This window comes from Lonchura striata, chromosome 6 (assembly GCF_046129695.1).
Source record: "Lonchura striata isolate bLonStr1 chromosome 6, bLonStr1.mat, whole genome shotgun sequence".
Classification (NCBI taxonomy): Eukaryota; Metazoa; Chordata; class Aves; order Passeriformes; family Estrildidae; genus Lonchura; species Lonchura striata.
This window is the reverse complement of record NC_134608.1, coordinates 49,439,248-49,453,972: the sequence shown is the minus strand read 5'-3', so window position 1 is coordinate 49,453,972 and position 14,725 is coordinate 49,439,248. Positions and strand designations below refer to the sequence as shown.

Sequence of the window (14,725 nt, the reverse complement as noted above, 5' to 3'; positions counted from 1 at the left end):
ACTTAGGCAAAGCTTAAATGTCATCTTTGTTAGCCTCAACCACTGAGCGTTGTTGCCATGGGCACAAGAGCTGTGGTGGTTATGGAGGGTAATAGACAAAGAGGAAAAAACCAAGGGAAAGTATAACTAAAACCAACTACAGAGCCATTTTAAGACATTTATATTTGCACCAGCAGCCAATAAACACAATCAATAAATTCAACCTCATTTACAAAAAAAAAAAAAAAATTATTATCCCTTCCCATAAACATAGTTATAAAAGAGTGCTATGATCTCAACTAGGAAAATCTAATTAAATAATGAAAAAATACCAAAAGTAGAAACAATATTCAAAATCACACAAGTGAAAGCAACAACTCACCATAATTCTCAGACAATAATCATGTTCACATCATTGTGCCATAGGGTTATTCAACAGTTTTTTGTTTGCTTGTTTGTTTTCAGAAACCAAGTTACAGTTTTGCTTTTCGAAATATCTTTGAAGAGTTGGGAGCAGGAAGGAGACTGCCTAATTGCAGTGGAAATTTATCATAATCCATTATTTAAAATATTCTACTTTGGACAGCAAGGGCTTGGTAATATTTAAAAGCAGCCAGCAAGAAGTGGAAACTCTGTATCTTTTGTAACAGTTCACATGTCAGACTGGCAAAGTGCCCACAGTGTACGGCAGAAAAATCTATTTAATGTCTGCCCCACAAGGCGACATGAGGCTTGATTGGCAGAAAGCAGAGAGTGGCTTTTGATCATGTGTCCTAACAAGCAGTTCCAGCTCCTGTCTCTTCGGCTGAGCGGCTCCACATTACCTATTCAAACAGAAGTGACAGGCCACTGCACTACTCTTTGGCTCTAGTCTCACGCAGTGGGAGCTATGCTGGAGACAGAGCCACTGATTAAATATATCACTTTTTCAAGACAAGCAGGTTGTCTGAATCAAAGTTGGACAGAATAGACTCAACATTATTAAAAGAGGATATAAAACTGGAGTTGAGTGATGTTAGGCCAGTGTGTACAGCCTCAGGGATTCACAGACTGACAAGGGGAATAAGGAACAGCAGAACTCATAAAGCAGGGTCAGAAATTAGCTGTGACACCTTGGCCATTTTCCCATCACTTCAGGGCCACTGTGTTTCAAATCCTGTAGTCTCTTTTTTGGCCTTTTTTTAATGATTTTCTGTGCGGAAAGGAGGAAGGGGGGCGTAAAAATCGTTAACTAGCGAAAGTTGCAAATTGCAGTTTTACAATTAGATATAAAACATTAGCCACGTTTTGCCACCTAATATACAGTGTTTTTAATTAGCTTGTGGCCTTTTTCCTTGTATTCTCATCAGCCAAATTATTGTCATCAAATAATTTGTTGATACAGCACTGGCTACCCTTCCTCTAAGGAACAACCGAAAGCTGGGGAAAATGACTGAATAGAGATGCTTATTATATTGCCTTGTTAGTTCATTAACAAATTGGTTTGATTTTTGAGGTCATATGTCTGGCCACTGTCTGTTGTGTTACCTGATACACAGACACAAAAGGGCAACAGACGTGATCCTTTGTCTAGTTATTATACCACGGAAACACCAGATACACTGAAACCTAGGGGAACCAATGCTACAACTAAATTTTTAATTACAAGTATAACTGCAGATGTAACAAAACCTATTAACAAAGCTGCAATAAACCCCATTTAAACAGCTAAAAAACACAAACCATCCATAGAGGAAACAGAGGCTGAAGCAAAAGAAGCTTATTTTACTTAGTGATTCATGTGCATGCCAGACTTATAAAATTATTTCTGGGCTATTCAAAGTTCTGTGAAAAAATATTTAAATTATGATACTGAATCTTGGCAGATTTTTTTCCAGAACTACTCCTGCAGTAATTCTATTGAAATTAATAGAGTCACCTCAGGAATAAACTTGGTTCAATATTTATTTTTCACTATGGCAAGTTCTTCTGACATTTTAACAAACCTCTGCCCGATGTGTTAGTTTTTGTTTCACTGTAAATATTTAAAAGTAATCTGCTTGTTACATATTTAAGATACGATAAGGACTGCTAAGACCTACACTGAGAAGCAGAGCTGTTTTAAATATTGAATATGCAGGTAAATTTTAAGATAGAGTAGAAAGAGCTGAATCCTGTCCTCATGCATATCCTGTAACACACACAGCATAGCTAGAAATGCAAACAGAATTCATTCTTAAGGTGGTGTTAGACTAAGACATTCAGTACAGAGCCCTTAATGTTTTTGGTATCACTGCAGGCTCTCTAAGCTGTAGTGTTCAGGCTTCTTCCAGATGGGTGAAAGAGCCTGCTTGCTTCAACATTTTCAAACAAATAAAAGACAGAAGAGCATTCAAGATGGGGTTTTTTAGGTTCAGTGGAGATCATGATTTACCGTAGAGGGTGATGTCACATCAAGTTCTTTAAGAAATGTGAGCAGGCAGCAGTGCATTATAGCTTCATGTCAAAATATGGCAAATAGTTATGTAAAGCATTAAGTAAAGCAGTTAACAAAAAGGAAGATGAAAATAAACAGCCATTCATACACAGGGCACTGTGCCCGGGAACTCTGGGCACCTATGTAAGTAAAACTAAAAATATATTATGATTAATAAAAGAAAACAGCTATTAGATACATTCCAAAATGCTAGGCTGTAGAACAAGACATTTTGGCACAGCTTTACTGATTGGCAGCCCATGCTAAAGACAGACCCAAGACTGCAACAGAGTGAGCGCTGCTAGTCAGGACAGAGCAATGCTAACAGGAGCTCTCTGCAGATGTTTACACAGTACTTGCCCTCAAGACTATATTTAACTAGGACTGGTGCACTTTTTTTTTTCAGGAATATCACAATCTGAACTTTACAAAAACACCACCACTTCTTTATGTTACTAGAGCAGGACAGAAGAGGGTGGATTTTGACACATTAACAACTGCTTCATTTTGGAGATCAATGTGCCAATGAGCAAATAAGGAAGAAGCCTGGCTACAAATAGGAATTAGGAGGATTCCTCACAGTCCAAAATACACTTTTGAAGCACAGAGATATGTAGTTAAGAGCACTGAATTGTGTTTTTATTCTTGGTTTTCACTTTGTGCTATGCATAGGAAAGTGAGAGCACAGGCACAGGGATAAAACTGAAATTATGATGATGAACTGGGCTCAGCCAGGGCTTGAGCAAGAAGCTCAGGAAGTATCAGACTTTATCATAAGAAAGTTCCACTTGGCTTTAAAGGTACCAGCTCAGTCTTACAGTAGAGAACTAGTGGCCTTAAAATAAATCATGTTTTGGACCACTCTTAGGGTGCTGTGTCCAGTACAAGAAAGGTACAGGAGGTACTGGAGAGAGTCCAGGAATGGGCCACAGGGCAACCAAGTAACTGGAGCATCTCTCACATGAAGAGGGGTTGGGATCACTGTGAAGGTTTAGGCTGAAAAGGAGAAACTTCCAGGGGATGACATATAAACGTCTGATGGCAGGAGTCAAGCCAGATCCAGGCTCTTCTCAGTGGTGGCCTGTTACAGGCCCAGAAGCAAAGAGAACAAAAAAAGAAAACAGGAAATTCCCTTGAACCAAAAGAAAATCCTTGCTTATCATTAGGATGAGCAAACATTGAACAAGCTGTGGAGTTTACAGCCTTGCAGATACTCAAAAGTTGACAGGACATGGCTCTGAACAACCTGATAGGTTGTAGGTGATCCTGCCCTGTGCAGAGAAGCAGCAGCTTCCCACCTCAGCCACCCCATGATTCCTTGATTCTGTGGAAATGATGCCTCAGGTTTTAGCTTTTATATTTTTCAGAGTCTTATGCTGCTTTAGTGTGTAGTTCTGAGCTTCATATTAGGGGACGGCAAGCTCTCTTCATAGAGTAGGTGGACCAAACAATTCCTTCTCTAGCTGGGGACGAAGGACAAATGATCCAAATTTCAGGCCCAAGAGCATAAAAAACATGGACTGAAAAGAGAAAAACAAGGATGGGACTTCATCAACTAAAGCTATAATTGGGCAATTAACTCCAATATGCAAATGGAGCAGAACTTATAAAACTGAGAGACCCTGTGGCTGATCGTCCATTTTGTGACCATTTTGGGTTCACCTTGGGTGCAGCCCTGGCTGGGCTCCTGTGCTGCCCAAGGTGGAACCTTTGAGGCCTTTTAATAAATCCCTATTTTATTTTTTAACTCCATCTAGGCTCTGCTCTAGGTCAGCCTTCACAAGGTATCAGAACGAGCAGCAAACAGAGTGCAGGGCAGTACAGACTGCCACTAAAATATCACAATAAGGCTCTTTCTCGGGTTGGTTCATGTACTCAAAACAAGAAAGTTCTTTTCCAAGATGGCATCCTAAATTTTATGATGCTGAACTGATCAGTTATTTGGAAAAAAGGATAAATTCAAAAGGCAATTTCCTCCCTTACACTGTAAAACACTCTAAAAAGATTCCAAAATTTTTTAAGCTCCAATTCTTCTCTTTGCAAATTTCAGGGAAAATAAAATTGAAAAAAAAATTAAAACTTAAATGAAGTAATATTTTTAAATAGGAAAAAAAAATTAGCTGCTTTTTTTTCCCTCTCTAATTCCTACTCATATTTAATAACACACCAAAGCAACACTGACACTGAATGGATTTAGGCTCCCTGTTAGGAATAGTTGTTCAGGGTTCATTAGCATGGCTGAAGACTAATCTTAATAATTGTTTGTGGCTTCCACTGGAGGCAGATTTCCCTCACAAACAAAGTGGAGTTTCAGACTGAAACACAGAGGTGAGAGTAGTTATTCTCTCCATGGGATGAACAAGAAAGCCTGAGCATGGAGCTGCCTCATGCAGCCAGGCAGGAAGTGCCTCTGTCTCTCCTGTGGCAACCAAATAAAGTTGTCAAAATTATTTTTAAATAATGATAAGGTATCTAAACCAAATACTGTATGGAAAAATCAGTAGGAATAGATCAGAATTTAAAATGTATATGCTGCAAAGCATTTTTACTGTCATTTCTTTAAGAAAAGCAGATCTAATTAGCTGTATCTCCAAAGTGTTTACCTAGCATTTTTATTATGTATTATAACATTTTGCTTAGAGTTGACATTTTTATTCTGACAAGCACTGTCTGGAGAGCTCTCAATAAATAATACATTTACAATTTTCAGTAAATAAGCACTGGACACAAATCATTATCCTTACTTACAGCTGCCCCTCTCTAATAGTGCTTTTACAAGTAAGGTGACTATTCAGTCTAATGCAATACTCTCAGTGCTGGGAAGATATTTTCATTCATTACCTCAGTCACAAGCACTTAAAGCACTTTTAGGCCCTGTTGCAAAACAGCAGGAATGGCAAAGCAAGTAAGAACAACTTAAATTTAAGTCCATCACCAAAGAAATCTGAGGCCATTCACCCTCCAGAACTTGGAAAATACAATGGCACACAAGATCCACCATGTTCAAACCCAATTTTTTTCCCCTGAATCCTTATATTTATTTACATTAGCACATTTTAGGAAGGGAAGTCACAGTCTGGTCCCTACTATTAACCTGAGGACTACAAAATATATTTCAATTTCCATTTTAAAGCATGATCAGATCATAATGCTGTTTGTGTCACAGAACATCAGAAACCAATGAAGTTTGAATTTATTTTTCTGCTGCCAAGATCACGCCACTGAAGCAACTTTCCATATTTTTGCAGCTATTTACTCATTCATACTCTCTACCACAGAGTTCATTGTCAGTTGTACCTATTCATACTGATCTTGCTTTTTTACTGCCTCTAGGAAAAACTGGCTTTTAAGATATGCTTTTTTGAATAATATTTTCACAATACTAATAACATACAGATAGGGTAAAGATAGCAGATGTTTGACCATGTCTAAAAAGGAGACAGAAGTTTAGAGGAACATAATGCAAAAAATTATATACAAAGGAAGCATTGTAACAATTTATCATGCAATAAAAAATAAATTTTATCTAACACTGGAGAATGTCAGAATTGAGAGGTTACAGTGGGATTAAAGAAAAAGTAAAAATTAGATGATCCCTGAAGGTAAGACATTGGAAAATACATCTCTGGAGAGGAACTGGAATGGTCAGTAGATGATGGCAAAGAGAAGATTTCAGCCTTTTTCAGTATAATCTGTCCTGTTCAGGGAAAATGAGAAGAAAGTCAATGCACATTTGTTCAAATGAAAAGAACTTTACTCATCTCACATGTTCTAGGTTGAATAAAGATGTTTCTTCAACGTAATATAAGAATCTCAAAACAGAGAAAGCAAATACCTGCTAAAAAAAAAAAAAAAATTCAGTCTAGAATGGATGTTCCAATCTTTAGAATTCAGTATTCAGTCCTGAATTTCAGGCTCTTTCCCTATGAGGATCAACTCTGCCAGCAAAAGCAAGAATTTTGTAGATATGCACAGGTTCAAAGCCTTCAGAGAACAACCTGCATTTGAAAACTGAACCTTCAGCAAAGTAGAAGCTCCATAAAGGTTTTTCCTGACAGGCTCTCAAATGGCTACCATCAAACTCACCAGTTCCTTGCTGGTGATCCTGAATAAGAACTAAGAGGGGACATGAAAACATCTTAGCAAAGCAGATGGCCCAACTACTCTATTCACCTATTCATGTAGATCTCATTCTCCATTATACCCATGCCTTTGCTATTCTCCATTTGTGTACCATGAGATAATTTCAAAACCAAGAAAAGTGAAGTTTTCAAATGTAGCATGAGACATACTGAAAAGTGTGAAAAAGTGAAAAGGAATTCTTCAAATTCCTATATCCACACAGAATCTGTGAGTAGTGAGTAGATTCTCAAGTGTTACAACAGTGGGTAAGGCTGTAGTTCAGGCAGCCAGGTAAATACAAATATGATGTGGAAAGATGGCAAGATGTGCCGTTTCTTAAATAAAAATATCATTTAATCACAAAATATTATTCTGAAAAATTAAAGGATATAAAAAACTAAATAATCAAAAATGCCTAAATTTCAGTAAGAATGATAAATAAAAATGAGACAAAATATTAATGGCCACACATAGTATGATTACACAGACAGAGTATCTCTTTGAAAAAAAAAAGAAACTTAAATGTATGTTGCATTTGAAATTTCATTAAATGAAAGTATATTAATGGAATTAATTTCTGATAGAAAGATCAAATACAAAGGAGAGAAGGAAAGTAGGTTGCATCTTTTAGTTACCAAGAAAAATCACCCTAGAAAATCCTTCCTTTGTAGTAATGTTCCAAAAAAGGTCCAAAATTACTGTAACACATTTAGAGATAGGAATTCACTGTATACTTCAACAAAAGTAGCATTAGAAATTTTATGATCTATAAGATGTCTATAAATAGAAGAATATTTTTTCTAAAACAGCAGCATAGATTGCAATGAAAAAGTGACCAAGTCATTTTACCAAGATAATTGGAATTTTAGAAAAAAAGACAGAGAGAGACATAATAAGTTGTATTTAATTATATGGTAAGGAGTTAAATAATGGAAGAAAACAGCAATTTAGGAAAATGTGCTTCTTATCTCTCCTTTAACTTGGTCTGAGTCATCTATTTATTTTCTGGACATTTGGGCCTTTTGCTCATTTTGTTTTTATTTTGGAAGCATGTCTGGAATTTAGAAGGAAAATTCCCTTTCTTAGATGCCACTGTATATGCCTTCCAACAAAAAGCAAATAAAAGGTAAGTATTAAATTAACCATATGCATAATTGATTCTGAATTTTCTTAGCAAAAGTGATTCTTCAGAAGAAAAGAGAACCATGATGAGGATGGTACCAAGCAGATAAGGCAGAGTTTTTCAAAGGTGATGAAAGGATTTAAAGAAGCTTTCCATATCCAAAGAGAAATGCTAGTGACCATTTGCAAATTTCATTATTTGATGAAATTTTTTGATTACTTTGGATAATACTCTTACCAAAACCCAGTATCATTTTTAAAGTCTTGAACAAAATATCTTTATCCATTTAAAAAAAATTTAAAAAGGAAGAAGAAAGAACAGGGGTCTGTAACACCAGCTGTGTTAGGAGAGCCAAGATCATGCCTTCATCAGTGGAAAGTGTGGGTATCTAGCATACCACAAGACAGATAACCTGAATTAAACCTGTGCAAAAATTCTTTAAAAATATTTTAGAATATTCACTGATCACAAATGGTCAGTGGTTCACTTCTAGGACTGATCCACCAAAGAAAACTCCTCACATGTAAAGTTCTCAAAGGTAGTGCTTAAAACTATACTAAAAAAACAAGTACACATGTCTGAACTCTCTCTGTTCTCAGCTGAGGCAGGCATAAAACAAAGCCACAAAAAAACGGAAACTCTCCATTTAATACAATATAACACACAGAGATTCTTTAAAAAGCACCTAAACCAACCATAATTTAAAAATAAATTAATAAATAAGAAACAAACAATGGCAACACAAATTGTTTGCCAATGTCCAATTATAAAACACAGTATGTGAAAGTTTAAGTTTCTTTACTTCCCAAACAAATTTGCAGGAAATTTGTGGATTTGCGTGTGCAAATATATTCCAATATAATTATATTCCAATATAATTATTAGAATGATAGAAAGCTTTATAGAGGAGTGTTAATCTATTTTAAGTAAATATTACAGAAAGTATTCAGTTATTATTAACTCATGAAGCTGAAAGAAAAAAAAATAACAAAAGAAAAAAAATCAGAAAAACCACCACTACTGAGTAATGTGGCAAGATTTTCCCTACTGCATATAGAATTAATAATACATGTGAACCCTTAATTTTTAATATAGATATCCACCCATATATCCCCCCATAGAGAGAGAGTACAAACAGGTGCACATGACAGAGAATAGATGGAAATTTATGAATATACTACTCTTTATATAGATGTTCATTATTCCACCATGCATACATAGAAATCTTTGATCTCTGAACGTTCATCTATGGTCTTCAAGGAGAAAACAAGAATGGGAAGCACTTCAGAAAAAGCTAGTGCTAGAATTGTGAACTGAGCTTGGTTGAAAAATGATACTGTATACATTGCTCTGAATCAAGGTCAAAAGTGAATTAGGAATCCAGGCCCTGAGTAATGAGGGCTTAGCACTTAGCAGAAATGACATGCCCAGTTTCCAGCTCAGAAGTGCCAGCTGACCTGCCAACCTAGCATTCCAGATCTGAAAGGGAGAAATCTGCTCTGCTCGCTACAGACAAGATGTGTACTACTAATTATTGCTCCTGGAGGCTTATGATGAGCTACAGTAGGATCGTTGTCTGGAAGCCAATTCTCAGCATAGAATTTGGGCAGGCCAGGCCATAAATCTGTGTCACAAAAGTAGCATAAGCAATATTCAAAAATAAAAGTATTTTACTTAAAGGAGATAGAAAAGGAGAGAAGCAGTTAGACCATACTCTATAACAGAAACTCTTCATTTTGAGCTGTGAAGAGCTTTAATACTTGATTGTGCTGTAGGATACTTCCAAAGAAAAAGGCCAGTAAAACAATCCTTCAGCTCATAGAATAACTAAGATGGATATACCCAAGCTATCCAAGAGGCCCTAGAGTCTAATGTTGTTGATTAAATTAGACACCTGTTCATTTCTGACCTCTTCTGTCTTATGAGAACACATGTCAGCAAAGTCTTTACATACTCAAATTAACTCCAAATATTTGCAGCATTCTTTTATTTTCCAATTACAATTTTCTCATTGGTTTTCTCATTTCCAAATAATTACAAATTATGACACGAGAGTGCCTTACAGTGCAAAAAGTGCAAATACTGGACCACAAAGTCAAAAAGTATTTTATTTATCCTGTAATGTTGGTAATCTGTGTTCAGGCTACAGATAAAGCTAAAAACATACCTAAGGTATATTCCTGTGTGTGGCACCCGTGTTCCCACACCATACACAAGACATGACACTGGCTGAAGCACTATTATTAAAGAGAGATTAAAACAGCTGTACATTATGCTGAAGCACTCACTCTTCCCTTTACAAACAGACGGTCCTGGATTACAAGCAGCACTTGACCATTTAAATCACTACAACAACCAGATTTAACCAGCTGGGCCATATTCTCTTAGGCAATGCCTGTTGACCTCCTCAGTCACAGCTGCTCAGATGAAATTCTCATTAGACAACTTATTTTCAGGAGCCAAAGGAGTCTGATTAAATAAATCTATTTAGACATGATAAAGTCTTCCAGTATATATTTATTTTCCAGTGTTATGAGGTACAATAGAGACAACAAAGAGTATATACAAGCATAGCAGACACCTAATATCTGAGTGCATAGCACAAAATATTTAAGTGTTTGACCCCAACGACCTGTATTTCTCAAATTCAGATGATATAGATGGACCAGAAAGTTTCTATGTAGCAATATTAAAAGAGACTTTTCACTGTGCTGGTTTGGGGGGTAGAACTGATGACTGGAATTCTTGAGTTCTTTACTCCACACTTAACTCTACAATTAACCTGACATATGACTGTGTGTTAGCCCAAATCCCACAGCTACATCAGTGGTCAAGGAGGTCATCCCTATAAATGAGACTAACATGAACTATTACATCCTTTTAAAGGAGATATGCAGGACTTAAAGCCCCCACACCACAGTATACAGTAGAAACACATGTCTTTTCTCCATTTCATTCATTAAACCCATTATATTATTCTCCCTGTTTTTAAAAAAATCAGCAGGTATTTTTCAATTTTGTGACAGGGCAGGACTTAGTACACAAAGAGCTCCTCAATTGCATTGTTTGCAGATACCATTTTAAGAAAAGAACTGCATGAAAACCTATTTTAAAGGATAGATGTTAAAGAGCATCATGTATGGTAAGTGCGTGATCAGGATATTAATTAAGTTGTTCAAAAGACACCAAAGGATGACAAAACAGTTTCATAATCTCAGACCTCATTTCTCCAACTGACTGCACAAGAGCTAAAACAAAGTTCAGTCTTAAAATAGTAATTATTTTTAACATTTTATTTTAATCAAACAAGTACAGAGAGCACTTCTTTTAAATTCAGAGAAACTTCTGAATACTGAATTGAGTATTCAAATCTGTTCTAAGAATTTTGATATTCCTGGCCCACACAGATGTTTAGAAACATTGAACTTCCTAAGTGCAAAGTCCTGAAGAATTTCCAATCTTTCTATTAATTATTTTTCTGCATTAGTTTATATGGTACCAGTCATATGTTCATTAATTATTTTCTGTAAAACATAAGTAACTTTTTTCCAGCAGAAAATGGTGGATGAATGGAAAAGAACTTAATGCAGAACCATAAAATCATCACAGAATGGCCTGGCCTGGAAGAGATCTTAAAGATGATCTAATTCCAGCCCCAGTGCTGTAGGCAGAGACTTTTCATCAAACCAGGTTGCTCAGAGCTCCATCCAACCTGACCTTAAACACTTCCAGGGAGAGGTGTCCACAACTTCTCCGGGCAACCTTTGCCAGAGCCTCACCACCCTCCCAGCAAAGAATTGTCTCCTAATATCTAATCTAAACCTAACCTAAACACGAAGATACAGTCAAATACCTTTGAACTTACAGGCAGACTTTAGAATAGCTTTCCATTCTAATGTGATCCATAAAAGGCAAGATTATTTTATGGATCAAAAATTACCTTTATTTCAGCTGATGAGAACACATAGCATGTAGAAGGCTCTGACTTAGAGGGATCTCTCTGCTCTGCACTCTTAAAACAACCAGTATATACCAATACAGGGGAAGCACAGAAAATTCTTGAGAACCCATACAAAAATAAGCTATGAAATGCTCGAATCCCTACAGATACTATGTTTAAACTTTTTGATGCACATTTTTATTAGCACACCATCCAGTACACTCCTGGAAGAGCCTTGTGGTGTCAATATAACCAACAGCAACTCAAGCACTCCCGCAGAAAGTACGAGCCAAGACCTTTGATTAGCATGGGGTGTCGAACGACTGCTACTGACTGCAGAAAACAACTTTGCCAAAGTAATATTTAAAATAGTTTTCCTAGCCTAACCACCAAATCTAAGAAAGCAATTTTTAAAAGAGTGATCTTTACAGCTGAAAACAGACAGATGGTAGTAAAGAATCTGGGACATTCTCTCTTTAGAGATGTTTCACCAGCTTCAGAAAGGACACCTATAGAACACACTGGCATTTAACAATTGTGCCAAGAAATTTGGAATCCTACTTCCATCACTACATGATTTTATCCCATATTTAAACATATTATTGTATCAGCTTCAATTTTAATTGAAATCTGCACTGCCACATGAGGCCAAGAGAACTTAAACTGAAGTGTTTGAAGTGCACCGTGACAATATAATGAAATTGAGGAGGCAAAATAATTCTGAACTCATTCATATTTCAAAGAAAAAAAGAATCACAAAGTTCTACTGTATTTTGGCTCTACTACATTATAAATATTCTTCCTGGGTTATTTTTAATGCCACAAAACTGAACTGGTAAAATATCTAAGAGAATCCACACAGATGCCTCTGCACCTGTTTTTCTATTTCAGAGCCTCCTGCACTAACAACTTCCCTGATTCAAACTCACGTATGAGCTCACAGATTAAAAGGCATTGTTGCTGAACCAAGTAAGCCTTCATTCTACTTACCAAGGGGAGAAATTTTTGTGGTGGGCCCTGACATACACTGACAAACTCACTCTCCAATTCCGTTTGTTTTCTCCCGTGGCCCAAAATCTTCGCAAAATTAATGAAAGTATCTGAATAAGGGCTGGCTACATAAACTGCCTTAGCACTCAAAGATTTGTCCTCATTTTTATCTCTGTTTTAATACTTGTAACAATATCTGAGGAGACTGTAAAAAAAAAAAAAAGATATTTCTTCCTCTGTAATTCTAGCTATATAGGTCAGAACTATGTACTTTTACACTTAAAACTGTTTCCCATTCTCCTAGTTACAGATGCTAGGTTATTAAAGTGATGAAAGATGAGAATTTTTAAGGCAAAACAAACCAGCTCATGTTTTATTCATTCTTATTGTTAAAAATAAATATTTGTCTTTTAAAAGGAAGAGAACCAATACAACTGAAGAATATCCCTCACAAGTCCACAGCAGGTTAAGTATTCATCATAACCTTTCAATTGAGAGTTGAGTTTTCACTAAATCCAGCATTCTTACTTTTACTCACAACCAAGATAATTTTAAAAGTTTTTAAAAGCTGGTATATTTGTCTAAAATCCCTAATGGATCTCAAACTACCATTGCCATAGAAACCTGTGATTAACTTTATCCTAGCCTTTGCCAATTACAGAGTTTTATGGCCCTTGATACACAACACATCCTTTATGCCATAAAAATTACAGGATTGGGAGGGTGGAGAAACTGCATCAATCTTATCCAACACATACCTTCTTGCTCGGTCCTGGTCATTTCTTCTAGTTTCTTCTGCTTCAGTGTGTCCACCACATCTGCTAGGCTTCCCTTGCGACGCTCCGGCGTTCCAAAGTTAACACTGGTCATTAGCTCGCTGCGGTCACGACCTCCTTCGTCGGGCTTGTTTGGTGAGGTAGAGGTATTTCGGAAGGAATATAGGGAACATAACTTATTACTCTCTGACTCCTGCAAAGAAACAAAACAATGTCAAAACATGGGCTCTTCTCTCGTGGCAGAAGGATCTCAGGCAAGCAAAAGCTGAAAGCGTTATTTGCGATACTAACAAGCCTACATTTATCCTTCAGTTTATAAACTGAGCGTTACCATCTGAATTTCTTTGTTTCAGTGCTTTTGTCCCTAAGTCCAGTGCTCTCCATGTTTCTAACATTCACACTTCATGCCTGAAATAATCTTCATCAAGAATATCCCTCATCAGAAAAAAACCACTTCAACACTTTTTAACAATGGATGTGTTAGGTTTTTACAGTTTTCTTTAGTTCCTTAAATAAGGACAACATATGTAGCACTAAGGAAGAAAGCACAAGCAAGGACAAATTATTCCTGGGTAAATCCTCAGCTAATGAAAAACAGCATAACTTTAAAACTAGAGAAAGTGTTAGGTCAACAGTGACCGAGGAGGAAGGAATCTACATTAGACTTAAACAAAGTTAATGGTACGTGTGTATCCATGCACATTCACTGCCCTTGAAATTAAATTTAAATTTTTCTTACAGAATGAATGCTACAATTCTTCTAATAAACAAAAGGAGATTTAATTTTCAGGCCAACATAGGCAAGAATGAGCAAGGAAATGAAGTTATGGCAAAACAAATCATGTATGCCAATACATAGGTATCAAGACCACATGTATCAGGTGTTATATAGTCAAAAACATAGAAGTAAAAAGGTTTCCTCTAGTTTGTCAATAGATAATGATTATTTGAGCAAAAATTTTAAAAAAGGCATCAAAAAGCAATGATTAATGACAGTTCTCCTCAATTTTGTGATACCACCCAAAAGGGAAGCCTTTCCTGAACTTCTCTGGCTCAGACTTGTCATTCTCCCAGTCATTCTTGCAACATTTACTGCATCTCTGCCTTCACAATTCCAGCTAAAAAGAGAAGTTGTTCTTGGATTTGTCCTAAAAAACTCAACCACAAGAATTTTTCACACACTTCCCTTTCCAAAATTACTCTTCTATTTTAATTTTTAATAATGCCAGGCTAGGAGTGTTAAATATTTGGAGAAAAAAACTACTGATTTTATGTTTCTTTATGGCATGCCTAGAAATGTCAGTGTGCATATCAGATTCCATGAAACATACTTTGTTTAA

General features: G+C 36.3%; 1 protein-coding gene across 16 annotated transcripts in view; it reads right to left on the bottom strand.

Annotated features, from left to right (window-relative positions):
• SOX6 (SRY-box transcription factor 6) overlaps window positions 1-14,725 on the bottom strand; it is a 371,444-nt gene that overhangs the window by 201,654 nt on the left and 155,065 nt on the right. For all 16 annotated transcript variants that reach the window (XM_077784277.1, XM_021525593.3, XM_021525597.3 and 13 more), the window contains one exon: window positions 13,368-13,578. In XM_077784277.1, coding sequence (XP_077640403.1) covers window positions 13,368-13,578 — 211 coding nt within the window. The remainder of the gene's footprint in view (window positions 1-13,367; window positions 13,579-14,725) is intronic.